The 18410-nt window shown below is 36.3% G+C and overlaps 1 protein-coding gene across 2 annotated transcripts in view; it reads left to right on the top strand.

The window, feature by feature from the left end:
• Alg-2 (Apoptosis-linked gene-2) overlaps window positions 1-9328 on the top strand; it is a 72353-nt gene extending 63025 nt beyond the window's left edge. For both annotated transcript variants that reach the window (XM_090401181.1, XM_090401180.1), the window contains one exon: window positions 7534-9328. In XM_090401181.1, coding sequence (XP_090257307.1) covers window positions 7534-7562 — 29 coding nt within the window. In that variant the 3' untranslated portion in view covers window positions 7563-9328. The remainder of the gene's footprint in view (window positions 1-7533) is intronic.
• The last annotated feature ends 9082 nt before the right edge of the window (window positions 9329-18410 follow it).

Consider the following 18410-nt stretch of genomic DNA (forward strand, 5'->3'; position numbering starts at 1 on the left):
CGATACAGTTTTTCCTTTTGTATCCATCCAATTTGAAGAATATTTCTATAACATGTTCTTTCGAAAACCAATGTTCATCTCATAGTCTTTGACTGTTACCCTTGTCTCACAACCATAGAGACTTGAGAATATGCATTTTTCTAGCAGTCTCAGCTTTATGGGAAGACTCACTAATTTACTTGTCCATTGCCTGTAGATTTACTTTAGCTTTTGTTATCTGGGATCTTATTTCTTTCTTACAGTCTAAATCATGCATTATGTTGTTCCCTAGGTATTGAAGTTTCTAACCCCTTCCAGCTCTTGTCCATAGACTTTTAATTGCTTTTTTTCATCCTCTTCTCTCCTGATATTTGTTTATTTTTGTTTTATCCATATTCATTATCAGCCCATATCTCTTTCCTTCTTCTTAACTTCAGCACTGTTCTTTCTAGTTCCTCCTCCTCATCTTCTTCAATAATGACTGTCATCTGCTAATCGCAAGTTGTTTATTTTAGTACCTTGTATTGACATTCCCTTTATGTATCCTTTATGACATACATTGTTCTTTCTAAAAGCAAGATAAAGATGCTTGGGGCTATTGGGTCTCCTTGTCTCATGCCTCTTGTTGTCCGGAACATCTTCCTATTTTTCCACAGTTTTTCTCACAGCAGCCTCTGCATTGTCATCGATGTTCTGCAAAAGACATATGACATTCTTGTCCACCCCATAAGATTCGAGTTCACTCCATGCCACTTTCTAATCTATACTATCAAATGCTTTCTGAAAGTCAACAAAACAAGTATAAACATTTTTATTTTTACGTAGAGCTTTTTCCACTATTAATCTTAACAGTAGTATTTGGCACACAGTACTTCTGTCTCTTCTAAATCCTACTTGCTCATCTTCTAGATTTTCTTTGATTAGTTTTTTTTCTTCTTTCTGTTAATATCATCATAAGCACTGTTAGAGCTACTGGTCTGTAATTTTTGCAGTTCATTTTACTTCCTTTTTTTGTGAATAGGTATTAGGATTGATCTTGTCCATTCTTTTGGTGTTTTGTCTTCCTCTCATGTCATGCTAAATAACTGGTACAGTTTGTCTGTTATCACCTCATCACCAAGTTTCAACATCTCTCCAATGATCTCATCATTCCCAGGGCTTTATAGTTTTTCAGATGTTTTCTGCCTTGACAACCTCGTCCCTCAGTATTTTTCTTTCTCTAATCTGTGCTTGGTGGGGATATTTCCCCCAATTCATCAATTAACTTCTTGTGGACCTCAACATCTCCCTGTGTCTTATATAACTCTGAGCAGTATCTTGTTCATCTCTCTCTCCTATTTCTTCTATATTCATCAAGATTTGACCGCTTATTTTTGGCTCTTTGCTTTGGACTTCATTTCTGATCATCTTATATCCTTATCTTGTTATGTGTTATTCACCCAAATATTTATTGATATCCTTACACTGTTCCTCAAGCCATTTTAATTTGTCTCTCTTAATGCCTTCTTCATTCCCTTGCATTTTGCTGTATATTCTTCTTCCATTTCCACAGAGATCTCTCTCCTAATCTTTAGAGCTTTTTGAATTATCTTTAACATATCCCTGTAAGATCCATCTCTCTGGCTTTTTCTGTCTCTGGGACTGTTTGTTCCACTGCTTTCTTGATTGCAGATGTCACTTTATTTCTGTAATCCAGTTCCTTTTCCATAATGGATTTTAGTTCTTCCTTGAGCTTTTTCCTATACACTTTCCCTGTAATTTCCTCACTCAGTGTCTTCATATCTCTCTGATTTTGAAACTATGCCTTTACTTGTCGCTTCACTTGAGTTTCAACTTGATATTGACAATCACTATGATTCGATTCCATGTCTGCTCTTTGAAATGTTCAACATTGTTGAACTGATGTGGCCCATCTCTGTTTCTGAGTATCATGTCTAGCATGTTCGTAATTCTTCCATCTGGTTACTGCCATGTTCACTTCCTGTAGTCTTTTTGCTGGAAATGTGTGTTACAAATTACCTTGTCATGCTTCATAGCAAATTCAAGCATTCTTTCTCCTCTTCGATTGTTTTCTCCATATCCATATTTGCACATCATTCTTTCCCATCCTTCATTGTCCTTTCCAATCTTCACATTTCAATCTCCTCCAATAATAATAATTATTATTATTATTATTTTACGGCATCTCCATGGAGTCTGGAGACTCGTCATGGGAGACCCAAATTAACCATTATACACACAAATCCTATCATACCTCTCCTTGAATCCATTCACCATCAGGGAACACACAGCTAATTCTGGCAGTCTATTCCACTTACTCACCACTCTTCATGCAAAAAATGGTCTGCACACCCCCTACTAACCACATTTGTACACAACTTCCATGGATGGCCTCTAGTTCTCTGACTATTTGTCATATATTGAGAAATTTCGCTTGCATCAATTTTATAAAATTTCTTTAATATCTTGCAAATTTCTATCATGCCCTTCTTTTCTGCCTATCAGCTAAACTTTGTAATCCACAAATCTTCAACCTATCCTCATGGGGAATATTCCACAGACCTGTCACCATCTAGGTCACTTGTCTCTGAATCCTCTCACCACCTCCTGGTCCCCCAAGAACCCCGGGTGACCAAATCTGTGCACAGTAGGCAAGATGTTGCTGAATCATAGCCTTATAAAGAGGAGTAATAACTTTCCAATCTCTACTTGTTAGCATGTTTTTCAACATCCAAGTAATCCTTTGATACACTATATGCAACCTTTCTAACCTGAATGCATAACCTTACATTTTGCAACATTAAATTGACAATCAATATTATCTTTTGCCCACAATACCAATTTATTTAAATCATCCTGCAGGATATTTAAATCACCTTTATCAACTACTATTGCTCGACCCAGTTTTGCATCATCAGCAAACAACTGAATATCCTCTCTTAAATCTTTCCCTATGTCATTGATGTACAAATTAAAGAGTAGTGGCCCTAGTACCAAATCCTGAGGTATTCCACTAGTCACCATCATTCTCTTAGATTCCACTTCACCCTATATACTACTCACTGGTGTCTGTCAGCCACTCCTATCCATGCTGCTAGTCTCATATCCATTCCCATTTGCTGAAGCTTTTGTAATAGTTTTCTATGTGGTATTCTGTCAAATGCCTTAGCGAAGTCGAGCAGTATCATGGTGTAGCATTACCTGTATCCAATTCTGCTGGCACTTTATTATAAAATGTGAATACATTACTAAGACAGGACCTACCTTTTACTAAGCCATGCAGCCCAATATTAGAGTATCACATCCCTATCCACCCACTGTTGTATTTTACCTTTCACCAACTTTTCCAATACTTTAATAGCCACTCTTGATATATTAATTGGTCTGCAGTTTGCTACCTTTGTCTTGGAGCCACCTTTATGCCTATGTGGAATTGTGCAATGGAACTATCTTAATCACCTTTATGCAAAGGAACTATCTTACTTTAAGATAGTTCCATTTTTTTTACTCCCTTGGAACCCTACCAGAGCTGAGACTTAGATTGAACAACTTCGTCAGAGGCGATGCCAGTTCTCTTGCACGTTCACATAGTACATGGGCTGATATGCTATCCTGTCCCACTGCTGTGTTTGCATTAATATTTTTTTTAATATGCTGAAAACCTCCTGTCCATCTACCTATTTTGATATGTGTCTCAGCAACTGTAAAATCTCCACCTGGATGATATACCTTTGCAAAATGATCACTCAAAAACTCAACTATTTCTTTTGGCTTAGTCACCTTCCTACCATGAGTATTGTTTAAAGTCATCCTGCCATAATCATTTTTGCTCTTACTTGTTACATAGCAAAAAAATATCTTTTGGGTTTACTTTGATCTGTTTAGCTAATTCTCTCTTATAGTTTGATTTGGCCTTTCTTACTATACTAGTCACACATCTTGCTTGCACTTTGTACTGCTCATGAGTATGCTGGTTGCTTTTTTTCTTTATATTCCCTCCACAATGTTTTCTTTTTTTGCAGCTCTTGCTTTATATCCCTACTCGTCCACTTAATTCCAACTTGGTTTATCCTCTTGACCTTGAGTATGCAGTTTGATACTGCTACTCTTACGCAGTCTCTGACCACTTGCCATGCTCTACTGACATTCTTTTTTTGTATCTTCTCAAGCCACAGTACTGTTCCAAGATGACTCCTGAGTCTCTCATAATCACTAGCCTTATAGTTGAACATAAACATCTTCTTGACAGATAATTCCACATGTTTGGCAACTTCCCAGAAGAAGAAAGACCACATAGTCACTCTCTCCAATTGGAGGTAGAGTGTCTACCTTGGTTATGGATATATCTTCTGATGCTGTTAACATCCAACACTCAGGAACCCCTTATCTCCCCTGTAACATGTTGTTTCATGTAATTATCCATTAGCTACTGTATGAATCCCAGTTACATCTTGATTGCCCCCTTTCCTCCCTCCAATCAATGTTCCCTACTTAAAGTCTCCCATAATAATTGTTTGGCCTACACTCCTTGTGCTAATCTGCTGATACACGCATCTAGATCTTTCTGTGGACCCCCCCCCGGTCTATAGCAGCACCCCAACAATATATTTTGTCCTATTTGCCTCTCTCACACCAGACAGCCTTAAATGAACCATCTCCCCAGACCTAAAATCTTCTTTAACTTCTAATTTTGTTGGTTGTAATTCTTCAGCTATCATTAACAATATCTCACCTCCTGTCCTATTCCCTTTATCCTCCCTGAAAATGCAATACCCCTTACATTCTATCTTTCATTCAACCAAGTCTCACTGATGCCTTTAATTTTTGGCCAAGTTGAGCTGACCAATGCCAAAAACTCCTGAAGTTTATTTTGTCCTTATACTTCTTGCATTCGTGTACATGCATTTCAACATCCCTGTGTGTAATGTCATTACCAACCCATTCAAATTGGAAACCTATGAAATCCCATTTGCCATTGCATAATCATTACTGTGCATGCGCTCATTTATCACAGGGGTGGCCTGACATGTGCTTGATTTAATCCTCCCTAATATCTCTAATTTTTTGGTTTTGCACTACTACTACACTTTCACTAAACAACACTTTCTCCAAACATCTAATTCCACAACCATTCAAATGTAGACCATTGGGAATATATATAAGGCCTTTCATCCACCCAACTCACCCAGTACATCAATAAACTGCACACCATTCCTCCTGCACATTCTTCTCATTGGCAATCATGGCCCTTCTTCTGAGTTTTGTCATATCATACCAAGGCAACAGACTCATAATCTTTACTTTCTTACTCTTCATTTTTGCTTCTTCTAACAACTCTTTCATATCTTTTCTCATTGCATATTTCTCACCTTTCAAATCATTTGCACCTGACAAAACAGTTAACTCGTTCGCTTCTTTCTTCTGCATAGTTATAGCTTCACTAACATCCTTCATCTTCTCACCTGTGGAAAACATGCTTTTGTCACTTTCTCATTAAGTATACCTCTTGTCATTGAATCACCATATAATAATATCTCTTTTCTCCTAGTTTCTTGCACTTTTCTGCTTTTCCCATTCACTCTTTCTTTCATTCTCTATCCTTCTGTATCACACATCAATCATTTCTCCAGTCACTCGAGTCACATTTTGTCTTGTGAAGGAGTCCACGTAAGCATGCAATTTCTTTCCACACTGGCATCTCATCATCCACATTATTACTTTCAGTTACTTCTTTCAAACTCACATTCATATTTTGGGCACTATCATTCAAAGCTTCTGCTAAGACTACACTTTCACAATCCTGCCTTATATTCATAACACCCAGTCTCTTCATTCTTTCACTCCCGACACAACTCGCATTCCTTACACTCATTTACGAAACATAAAAAAAAATATTAGTATATCTTATATCTAAAAATCAGTATATCTTTCTTTGGTACTGATTTCAAGGCTATTTTCAAGTTGCTATAGAATAACTGTATTCATCTTCAGTACTTTCTGAAGTAGGAACAGACCTGAATTGCCATGAATTTAAATGGTCTTGCTGAAAATCTTGCCATTATTATTCTGTCTGTATTTGTATCTTAACTGGTTTGTATCTTAACAATGCTTCTCTTCTTCTTTTACTTAGAAGAAATCCAACTCTTTCATCATGTTTTATACTATTGCGAGATCAGATGATTCTTCCACCTCTCATCTCCCTTGACTTTGTACATTGCATCTTTGCTAATCTCTTTCTTCGTGAATTATCTTTAATGTCTCTTGTGAAATCCACCTCTTCTTGTGGCTTTTCGGTCTCTGGGACTGTTTGTCCCACTGTCTTCTCAATTGCAGACACCACTTTGTTGTTTCTATCTTCCAGTTCCTTTTCCATAATGGATTCAAATATACCAAACATATATGGAATTTCGTTTTCTGATATATCCTGAAACAAACACATTCCTTCTCCTCCCAAGCGCAGTTGGTTATAATTGAGGAACTCATCATGATATGTGGTGCATCTGCTGATATGCAAACAGGATATCCAAGAGGAAACATCTCATCTCACCACAAAGTCAGTCCAAGACATTTCTTCATGTCCCAATCTGAACATGTTAAATTATTGTCTTGGAGTAGATTTTCTTTTGTGAAAGAGTTTTTGTAGACAAGAATTTCCAATATACCTATATTGGAAGATCGATATTAAAGAATAATCTTATCTGCATTATAGATTTGATCAGAATGCAGATTTTCTTCCAAAACGTTTCTGAAATTTTAAGGAAAATACATCAGCTTCTGTTACACAAGCATTGAGCCATTTCCCTTATGCAGAAAGTTTGCAAGTACCCTATTGTTGCTTAAATCTGGTGAGCCCAAATAACACAGAGAAGTTGTGTTTTAGTTTAAGTGCTTTATGAAATATGACTTTATATGTATACATTGGACCAGAGACAGGTATTCCTTCTGCTCATTTTTAATTGAACTATTGAAGTAGAGCTAAATGTAAGCTTTAATAAGATGATTTTTATGAACTTTTTAATTTGGAAGAACCTACCACTATTACAGTATTATGAATTCCTCCAACTTACATTTTGTTTATGTAGTAAACAGCTTGATCCCATTGCAATATTTTCTGTAAGCTTTATTGCTGATTCCCTTTATAAATTTTCAATTAATTGAAGCTTTTGTTTTATAATGAACACAACTTTCTTCCATTTCTCAGACATTTTCCTAAGGTGTATGCTCTGAAAAAACTAATATAATCACTAAATTGATGTGCTCAGGAATGTATAGACTCTTCGTTTAGCTAGAAGACCTCAAAATGTGCTCTTCTCACACATCCTGCTCCTTGTGTGCTCATGTTTATGCTGCAGGGGATGAACCACACAAGACTATATCTGCTTTCATGAGGCAAATATTCTGTGTATATGTTTATAGTGCATAATGTTATGAATCATATGCTCAGTAAGTTAAAGAATAATTCACATTTGGATAATGGAGAATATACTACTGCATAATAATATAAGATAGTTTTGTAAAAGCATTGGATTAATTTTATACATAATATTCTTTCAGACCTTGACAGCAGCTTTCAGGCATCATGACACAGATCAGGATGGCTGGATACGAATATCTTATGAAGAATTTTTAACTCTTGTGTTTAGTTTAAGGATGTAAGCATAAGCATACCTTGAATTTTACTTTCTCATTCCTTCTGTTGCCTTCCAAAGTAAATGATATACATTTGCTGATGACACAGCTCATTGCCAATAGTCACAGTCAACAGTTGCTAATCTTGACAGTTGTCAGTTTTAATATGCCTTGTTACATTTAAATCTTAAAGATTTATATTATTGTTAATAGTGACTCATGAGTAAGTTACTTATCAAACTTTGTTGAATCTTGTTATAGAGAAACAATGCTACATTCGTTTTTGTAGCTGATTTGTACTTTAAGATTGTCATATGAAATTAATAGGTATATCTTATTTTCTACTCTATGTAAAGATATCTCAATGAAATTTTCTTTTTAACAACATAAAATATATGCACACACATAGGCTAGCAACAGATATATGTATATAATGATATAATTGATATCAGTTATATACAGAATCAAACTAAGTTACTGCACCATTTTCTTCCCAACAGAAATAATTAATACAATAAAATAAAAAATCAAATTTAATTTGTAATAATCTTTCTTGCTCAGGCAATAAGCAAATTTATAACAGCCCCAACATCTTGATTTCTATTCCTTAATTCTCACGTTAAATAAAAATATGGAACCTCAGCTAATCAGGAATATAAGGTTCCATATTTTCATTTAACGTGAGAATTAAGGAATAGAAATCAAGATGTTGGGGCTGTTATAAATTTGCTTATTGCCTGAGCAAGAAAGATTATTACAAATTAAATTTGATTTTTTATTTTATTTTATTGTATTAATTATTTCTGTTTGGGAAGAAAATGGTGCAGTAACTTAGTTTGATTCTGTATTGAGCATATTTTTTAACTCATACTCTGTGCAGAACTACATTCCTTCTGTTCTATTCCAATATCTTGAATTTAGTTTATTATAATAACACATACTTTAATTATATTGATGATCATTAAAATTCATTGGCCTTTATCCTGATTGCATGCATCCCTGCACTAATTTCTTGCATTTCTTTTCTATTTTTAATCATTACACAAATATTGCAGAAATCTTTCAACATATGAATGCATGACACTGAGAAATTCAAGCAGTCCTTTGACTAAAAAAAAGTCTAAAAAATTTAAAAGCACTTTCATAAATTGTTTTATATTTTTTCCATTATAAAACATAAATTATAACTGATTTTTGTCAAACTTATTTCCCCTTTGAAGAGTTAATAATATCTTAATTGCCATTATGAAGTTATTTTGAAAGTAATTTATAACTAAATACAGAAGGCAAAGCACATATAGCCATCTCTCACTATAGCAAAAACCTTATTAGTTAACTTGTTTGCTGTAACGAACAACCAAAAATCCCCAACCAAAGTGCCTAGCATCATTGTAATCAAAATAACAAATTATTCTGTTAGTTTTTATGAGTTTGCTATAATGAGAATTGACTGTACTGTGCAGTATTGCATTCATGGGCTGCTAGGTTTGTCTTAAAGGATAGGTTTAGTGAAATCTGCACATAACACATTTTAAGAATATAGACTTATATAGCACTCAAAATCAAGTAACTATTATGTCAAATTTTTGAGAATACTGTACTGTTTGGAAAAGTGTTCTCTTTGAATATTGTATGTTATTATTTCTGAAATATTGCATATCTGTTTATAGATAATACTGTAAAATGTTTTTCTTGCGCAAAGTAAAAACAAACTCCCTGATTTGTTCTCTTCATTTTTATCTCTATAAATACAAGAACAGTGAAAACGTGGATGTAATACACTGTATAGTGTTGGACCACTCACCTCCCCCATCCACCTCTTAGCTCTTCTTAATCCATCACACAGTTCATGATGAATGCAGTTGGTGACTTGGCCCAGTATGTCCTGACATCTTAATGATATGCTTTCACTTGCTCACTTCTAATGAGAAGTGCCACTGGTCTATTTAGAGGACTACTAAATTCTTCTAAAGATGGTGCATTATAATGATTTCCCATTTTCCCAAAAATACACAGTTTATATATCCTTGCAGAATGGTAATCTGAGCTTGTCTTTACAGTTTATATATTATTATTGTGTCTGCAGTTATTCTTTTAATATGTTGCTGAATCTCTGAAAATGTTTTACTCACTCTGATTATTTTCAAGGGAATAAATCAGATATCTCACTTTAAATAATCTGACTCTTTCAGATTTTGACATGTCCCTCTTAATTTTTCAGTATGTATCAGATGCTTTATTAAATTTATGTTGGTACTTGTTCTTATGAATATCAGATCTCATAGACTAAGAAAATGTGAATTCAGTTCTTCCCTATTAATGTATGCTAAATGCATTTATCTGGATGTTTTCCTGCAGAAAAAAATGATATTCAGTAATGAAAACTTGTTGAAGATATTCAACTTTTGATATGTTGAAGTACTGTTTTGAAAAGTTTTCTCTTTGAATATTGTACGTTATTATTTAATGATAATTTCTTGTTGTTTCTAAAATGTTCCACATCTGTTTATAGATAATACTGTAAAATTTCTTCTTGCACAAAGTAAAAACAAACTTACTGATTGTTCTTATCATTTTTATCTCTACAAGAACAGTGAAAACATGGATGTAATGCACTGTATGATGTTGGATTCCTCCTTTAAGAAGGGGGAACACACACACACACACCTCCCACATGTAGCCAGGACTATTAGATATGACATATGAACTTATCAAGAGTTTGAAATGCTGTTTGTTGCCTTTTGTATGACAGAAAATACAGTTCTCAGTGGATACAGAGGCAGAAACCATTTTTTTCAAATGCCTTTGTTTTATATCTGGTGATTAAGCAATTCATAAAAATTTACATCAATTTTGCTCCAGAAACCAATTTATATTTTTAACAAATGAATGAAGCCAATGATTATACCTTACTTATAGACATTATCATAGAAGGTAGTCTTTTTGGAAGGAAAACGTTGAAAAATTTCCGCATCACATTACATAGAGTATATATGAGGGTGGTCTGAAAAGCTCTTGGCCTCAACCATAGATGGCAACACTATCGACAAGATTTTTTTTTCTTAGTTGGTACATCTGTCATAAGCATCCATGCGAAATTGCAAGTCATTCTATCAAGTAGTTTGTTTTATACAGCTGTCTGAAGCAAAAGTGTTGTCTGTATCCCTTGCAATGGATAAAATTGAGTATCGTGTGGTTATAAAATTCTTTGTAAAAGAAGGTTTAACGCCAAAAGAAATTCATTCTAAGTTCATAAAAGTTTATGGACACTCTTCTCCTTCATTTTTCAACAATTAAGAAATGGGCTGCCGAGTTTAAACATGGCCGTACCAGCCTTGAAGATGATCCACATGAAGGACGTCCAAAAAGTGTAACAATACTAGAAATCATTGATCAAGTACATGATATGGTATTGGATGATGTGCAAGTCAAAGTGCATGAAATTGCTGAGACTAGAATCAAGAGGTGATTGCAGCTGTAGAGGGGTATATTGCAGATCTTACTGAGAACCACTACAGGGATGGCATAATAGCGTGGAGCATCGCTGAAATAAATGTATTAGTCTTAAGGGAGATTATGTTGAAAAATAAAAATAATTTTGAAATTATAAATTTGTTTTTCATTGTTAGGCTGAGAACTTTTCAGACCACCCTCGTAAGAATTAAAAAAATAAAAATAAAAAAAATATCACATTGAAGCCAACACAGTGACACAATATGTTATGCAGTCACATAGCATCATTACAGCATATGATCCCTCTAACAGCTAAATGGTGGATCATGCTTGATATAAGGATGTTTGTGAGCTTCTGTGGCAACATAATGGGAGATATTCAATGACTGCCATGGCCAGAACAATCACTAACTTCAAACTGATGTCCTTGGGTGATGCATTGCATGCCAACAGCCACTGAATATCTCCCATTTTAAGATATTACTCCAGTACTTGAACGGTGTCATTGTCATTCATGAAAAGAAAATAATCTGGGACAACTGCACCCTTACAAAGTTGTACATAGGGTACACTGTTCTCAATACCTCTGCACAATTATGGTATCCTTATCAAAAACACGAAGAGGGATGGGACTGTTGCTCATTATTCCACTCTACATGAGAACACCACTGCCTCAACTTTAGTGTCCCTTTCTCTGATACTGGAGATTTGGTACTGCATTACCCATCCTCTCCAGATCAATCATTATTTAGAATCTGTTTGTAGGCTAAAACAGGACTCATCAGAGAACAGAACTGTACCACATTTGTCAGGGCTCCGATTCACTCATTCATGGCATCAGTTTTGACAAGTCTATGTTGATTTTTGGTTAATGGGATGCATACCACCACAGCTTCCTTGCATAGAGTCTGTTTGATTTGAGCCTTCTTACCATAGTCCAGTGGGAAATGTTTTCTGCTCTGGCCACAGCAACCTCAAAAGACAGTTCATACCCATTGTAGGTTCAATCTTGCCAGATAGTAACCTGTAGTGGTTGATATTGCATTCAAGTGACCGTGGCTAGTTCTTGTAATTGTTCCTATCTCCTAAAACTGCATCCATAATATTGAGACGACAATTCATGTGATATTGTCACATGAATTGTCATCTTGGAGATACTGACTTATCGACAATTCAGATGATAACTTACCAATGACAATCTGCATTGTGTGTTCAGACCTATTGAGTGATAGATCAATATTTGATATAATAGGCATTCTAGCATGCAGATTCAGAGCATCAATAGAATGCCTTCACAGACACTGTTAAAAAATAAAATATTAATGAGAAACATTTTGTTCTGATCTATTCTAAAAACTTCTAATCTAAACATTGCTGTTATATTAGAGCACTTAAAGTGTAGAGCTGATACGACTGTTACCAAGAAAATATGGTGAAGTAAAGAATCAATTAAGCTATCATTTCTTCAGGAGAAGAGAAAGTTGGAATGTTATATAAAACAGAATTATTGAATCAGGATTACAAATACCCAAATGATGACAGTTTCTTTAATTTGCATTTAATTAAATGAAATATAAATTTTATTTCATTCTATTTGAATTAGTTTCTTGCAAAAGTTTCCGATTTGTCTATTCTTTTAGAGAATCCATACTGTGCAAGATGTTATCAGAGACCTCTTGGAAGTCAAGAACTCATTGAGGGAGGCTACATATCACCCACATTCATTCACAATACTTACACTCACCACCCCGTCTAAAAGCAAACTATTCCAATCACACACCACTCAAAGAAAAATGTAGCTCTTGCTCCTCTTTCTTGGCTGCATTCATTCTCAACTTCTGTTTCATTTTCCCTTTCATCTTGTACTTTAATGATTTGACTGAGGAAACAAATGGTTTAATCCTAACATCCTAATGTCCATTTGAAAACTGCATCATTTATATGCATTGTCAGCAGTGTGCCATTGTTTGGTATGAACTCACTTGAAACAAAAATTGGAGTGTTTCAAGTCATTAAGATTGCTTTATATGTTATTACTCGAACAAGTAATCAAATAGATGGGGAAATGTGAATTTAACCTCTGTACTGTGTCACTACTTTGTGGTGTGGAATAGAGTAGAAATTTTATTCTGGATGTCTGTGTATCACAAGGGTTGTGATAACTTCTGTATTGCCTCAGTCTCCCATGATACACATGGTTAGTATATGGGAGACTTTATTACTATCTCATAATGCATGCCAACATTCTCCCTTTTGGAAACATTGCTATGCATTATGGGAAGGATTACTACCTGGACTACTTTGGCCTTTATTGAAGTCTTATCAGTGGGCGCTATTCTTATGGAGATACTGACAGCTAAATTAATGGAGATGTGATATTTTCTATATGCAGGTATCAAAATGTTGCATTATTGCTATATTATTAACTTCCCTACCGGCCGAGATGGATGAAATAGTGAGACCAAATTGCACTTCTTATCCATGTTATTCAACAGGTGTTACAGAATCGTATCCCAATTTAGCTGGACATCTATAGACATCATGGCAGGTTGGGGGGGGGGGTAAAATATGGATGAGATATAGTTGTAACAAATTTTTTTTGCTTGGTTAGAAAGTAAATTATACTTAAGGTATCTTCATATGGAAACTTGTTTGCTAATACTTGAGAAAAGAATAAAAGAAAACTATAATTTCTTCTAGTATAATTTACTTTGTGATCCATTTAGATTAGCATTCCCAAACTGTGGTGTATGCTGAATGGGCAGAACATTAGAGATAGGGATGATGGGAAGTCAACACTGCAATCCCCGCGCAGGGTGAAACTTATCCAAACTGAATGCAGGCGGTAAATAGACAAACATCAGGCTTCCCAACAGTGTATCACAATTGGTAAACATGGTAAATTTGGCAATCTTAGTGACTTTGATCGTGGACATATTATCAGTGCAAGACAGATGGGTCATTCTCAAGGGCAACTGTATCAAGGGTCTGCCGCGAGTATACCATCAATAGATGTATCAGAACTCAGTGAGCTGACCACACGGCATTGATGACAAGGATCAATGTAGACTGTTCAGGCTTGTACAGACCAACCTCAGGGCAACAGCAGCACAAATCATATCCAGTTTCATTGTCAGAGGTCCAAGCAGCAGCATCTAGTGAATGGTATACCATATCCTCATAGCCATCACCCTAATCATGTGCCACTGTTGACAGCTTGTCATTGGTTGTTGTGCCTTGCCTGATGTCGGGACCATCAAAACTGGACTTCTGCAGAGTGGACCAGAGTCATGTGGTCTGATGAATCCTGTTATCATTTGTACTGAGTTGACAGGAAGGTGCAAGTATGCCTCCCCCCCCCCCCCAAACATTATGCCAGGTCAGCTCTTTTCAAGGAGGTGGTGGCCTCTGTGATGGTTTGGGGAGCCTTAGTGTGTCTTAAGAGGTCCTTAAATCTTAAATGCTGCAAGCTACCAGATGTGCTGGCTAATCACCTACACACTTTCATGGCCTTTGCTCATCCTGCAGAATCCAGTCTGTTTCAGAAGGACAGTATGCCACCCCCACCAGGTCACAACCGCCCAGGCATGGCTAGAGGAACACTCAACTGAGTGTGGGACCATCCAGTGGTTCGCAAAGTCCCTGGATTTAAATCTGATCTCTCTCTCTCTCTCTCTGGAATGCTGTAGAGGAAGACATCAGATCCATGTATCTGGGACCAACATCTGAGGTACAGTTGTGGACAGTGCTGCAACAGGCATGACTGGAATTACTTCCAGCCTCTTGTGAAGTCAATACCTTGGAGAGTACAGGCTGTTATTTGCACTAGAGGAGGACTGACATGCTATCAGTTAGGTATGTCTAATGTTTTGTCCATTGTGTGAAGCCGGGCACCAGTCATAGAAAAAAAAAAAAAAAAAAATTGCTGGTCCTCTGAAAACATGAAAATTCAATGGCAGTGTAAGTGGTCGATAAAGAAAAATCAAGCTATAAAGAAGTAATTTTAAAAGAATCTGAATACATATACAGAAAATACATATTAGTTTGGGTCCAGTGTTTAACTGATATGTTATATATCGGTGTTTAACTGACATGTTATATATACAAACATGTGATACATACACATGATGGGCCACAAAAAAAAAAAATTGAACAAACCAATCTTCTGCTGTGTAAAGTTTGGAAAACACCAATGTAGATGACGAATAACAGTGAAGATTGTGTGTGTGTGTGTCCTTATCATATACCTGATTTTACATTAAACAATCTTCCTGTGCATCCTTCAATTGTAATTTCTGACTTAGAGCTAAATTATAGGCTGTATAATGTCTCATTTATACCTTATAATTGATCATATTGAGTAGCTTTGCTCTTGGCACCTTATGTGGAATTATATACTGTATATTAATTGCATGTACAAGCAGTTGGAAATGATGTTTTTCTTGAGAGACAGTTGTAATTCATGGAACACTATATGAAGAATCTTCCAGATTGCCACAAAATGAAAGAGGAGAATGAGAAAATAGTTTAGTTGAACTTAATCGCACCTCCCCCCCCCATATTTTACAAAGTCAAGACAATACAACCAGCAGAGGCATAGTGAGGCTATGGCCAATGTGGCCCCAGCCATGGGTGAAAAATTGAGATTTTTCAAGTTTTTTTTAGAATACCGCAATTTTCTTTCCTGGACATAGGCACCAAAATTCCCCACGCCGTCTCTGACAACCAGATAAATGCAATTCTAACATTCAAAATCAGAAATCAGCTAACACCTTTTTATTCCCATATATATAAGGAGTAGGCGAGGCCATTTTTAGCCCTATCTAACTTTTGGAGACTGAGTGGGCAGTTCAATCTCCACTGGTACCCAATCAGAGATAACTGGCCCAAGGCTATCACTAATTAAGCGGCACGCAGTGAAGAGAATGGCTCAACAAGTGCTGCCATCTCGTGGTCCCTAACACAATATATATTTAATGTCTGAAATAGTGTGGGTTCTACGGTCGATTTTCTTGAGTTTACGGAACGAAAAACCTGCTTGTCCATGCCAGAGATCAACTTACTCGGGAACCAGTCGAAAAAAGGCTTAGAAAAATTTCTTCTAGTTGCCGACTTGACTCGAAATCAAGTCTTCCTTCGTGCGGTCAAGCGCCGTGGTGTGCAAACGCCACATCCACTGAGCTACACCGGCTCCTAACATTCAACTGGCTGTTACCAGATCCAATGACTGTCTGATGAAAACCAACTGCAGTGAGATTCATTGCTTTAATATGCTTGTTTCCAAGTTCTCCAGAGTCCAGTGCTTGCAGTTTAAGCTCTCCTGAATACTTTTGTTTTTCATCCCACAAAACAGCCAAACTGACCAGAAGAACAGATATAATTCATTGGTTTCATAGCCTTAGTTTCTAATGACTGCATGATTATTGTTCTGTCATTAATCTCTTCCACAAATTCAAAGTGAACTTGCTTAGTGACATTCCCTTTTATACATTTCTAAAATCATAGAATGCTGTCTGTGTTGTTTATATATATATATACTGGAGTGTTCCAGCACTTTTAGCAATGTACTTCCTGAGCTGACATAATCATCCAGTCTTGGTTGGAGATCTTGATATTACGAAAAGTAAGAGATAAAGTAAGGTTTTTCATGTGAGAAAGAAAATAAGACTGCTTTGTGGTAACTTTGAAATTGTTCTCACCCCACTTGTAGAAGTGCAAGGAGATCAGTGTTTTAAGGTTATGAAAGATATTGAGCTTTGAATATCTGATTATTACAAGGTGTTAAATGAAATGAAGGAATGAAGAATACTGTCATTAGTAAAATTATGGATGGGATTTGAGATCCGGGAGTTGTGTATAGGGAAGAGGAGGGTGAGCTGATACAAAAAAGATCAGGATGTTCCCTCTGTATCAGGGATTTCTCCATATTGTCTTACGTTTGTTACAAAAAAAAAAAAAAAAAAAAAATTCTCTCTTGGTTATAATTTAAGAAGCAACTCCAAACTATAATTCAATCAAGATTCATACCATACTACTATTTTGTTTATTTATTTCAGCAACAGCAGAAAACAAGACAAGAATAGTAAAAACAAATTCAGTAAGATTAATTAATATTCCAAAAGGCATATTAATTAATCATTTTATGTATACTTGATATCACCTCTGAGAACCCTTCTCTGACAGTAATCAGGAAGTAAATTTGTCCCTAGGCATAAATGTCATAATAAACTGGTGTTCAGCTTGGATGAATAATAGTTCTTAAAGAAAGTTAGCATTAATTAAAATATTAATTAAAAATTACAAAGCAAAATTTGAATTATAACTAGCTAGGAATGCTAAGATTAATCTGTAAAGCTTTTATAGATATGTAAAAAGAGGTAACAATAATAAAAACATTAAGCATAACCAGTTCATCTAGAACAATTTTTAATGAAACCCAGCAAAGACTGTTTCTCCTCTCCCACTATCACCCCGCTTTTACCACAAGTTGGTGCTTAGTAGGACATATATCTCGGTACTGTCCCGAATGGACAGGACTATCTGTTCAGCCTTGTGATTATGGCTCCGACTGCCACCTGACACCCCTACTCCATATTTCCATGCAAGGGTGAAGGATGGTGGGCTCGGGGGTTCTATCACTTAGATGGCTGATCCCACACCTGCAGCTGTCAAGAATCGCGAAGTTAGAACTATCTTCTTCCCCTATCTGCAGAGAGGCTTTCTATAGCCCATTAATACAAGAAGACTTTAGGCGGGCTAAAGGCCAGTCCCGTTATCAGGTACCTTAATTGAGTCATCACCCGCAGAACACAAGAGGCGGGCATCTCTGTTGTTCTGTAGACGGTGCTTCTTTAAAAGAGTCATATCTGGTGCCTCCCCAGCATGATTGGGTAAGGGATGGCACCAGACTCCTCCCTTGGTTCAAGTATATTGACCTTATCAGGACGAGGATCAATGCCCTGCCTACTTGAGCCCGCACAGCTTGATGGGGTAGTGACGACTCCAACTGTAGGGCTCGCTGCCACTACAGTGAGACATTGTCTCATATAGCCCAGTGTTGCTTCCACACCCATGGGATCCGCATGCAGGGGCATGATGCCGTGGTCTCCAGTCTGAACAACTGCTTTAAGAACAAAGGTTGGGTGACCGCGGCGGAACTATAATGTGGTTCCACCGCGGTGGAACCACATTATAGGACCTCCGCAGGATTGCATAAGCCAGACTTAGTGATTAAAAGAGATGGTGGCGTTTGGGTAGTTGATGTGCAGGTGGTGGGAACAGGGTGCCCACTAGCCTATAGCCATAATAATAAAGTGAACTACTATAAAAATAACCAAGATTTATTTCTT

This window comes from Typopeltis vanoorti, chromosome 12 (genome assembly GCF_054136105.1).
Source record: "Typopeltis vanoorti isolate ZY-2024b chromosome 12, IOZ_Tvanoo_1.0, whole genome shotgun sequence".
NCBI classification, from domain to species: Eukaryota; Metazoa; Arthropoda; class Arachnida; order Uropygi; family Thelyphonidae; genus Typopeltis; species Typopeltis vanoorti.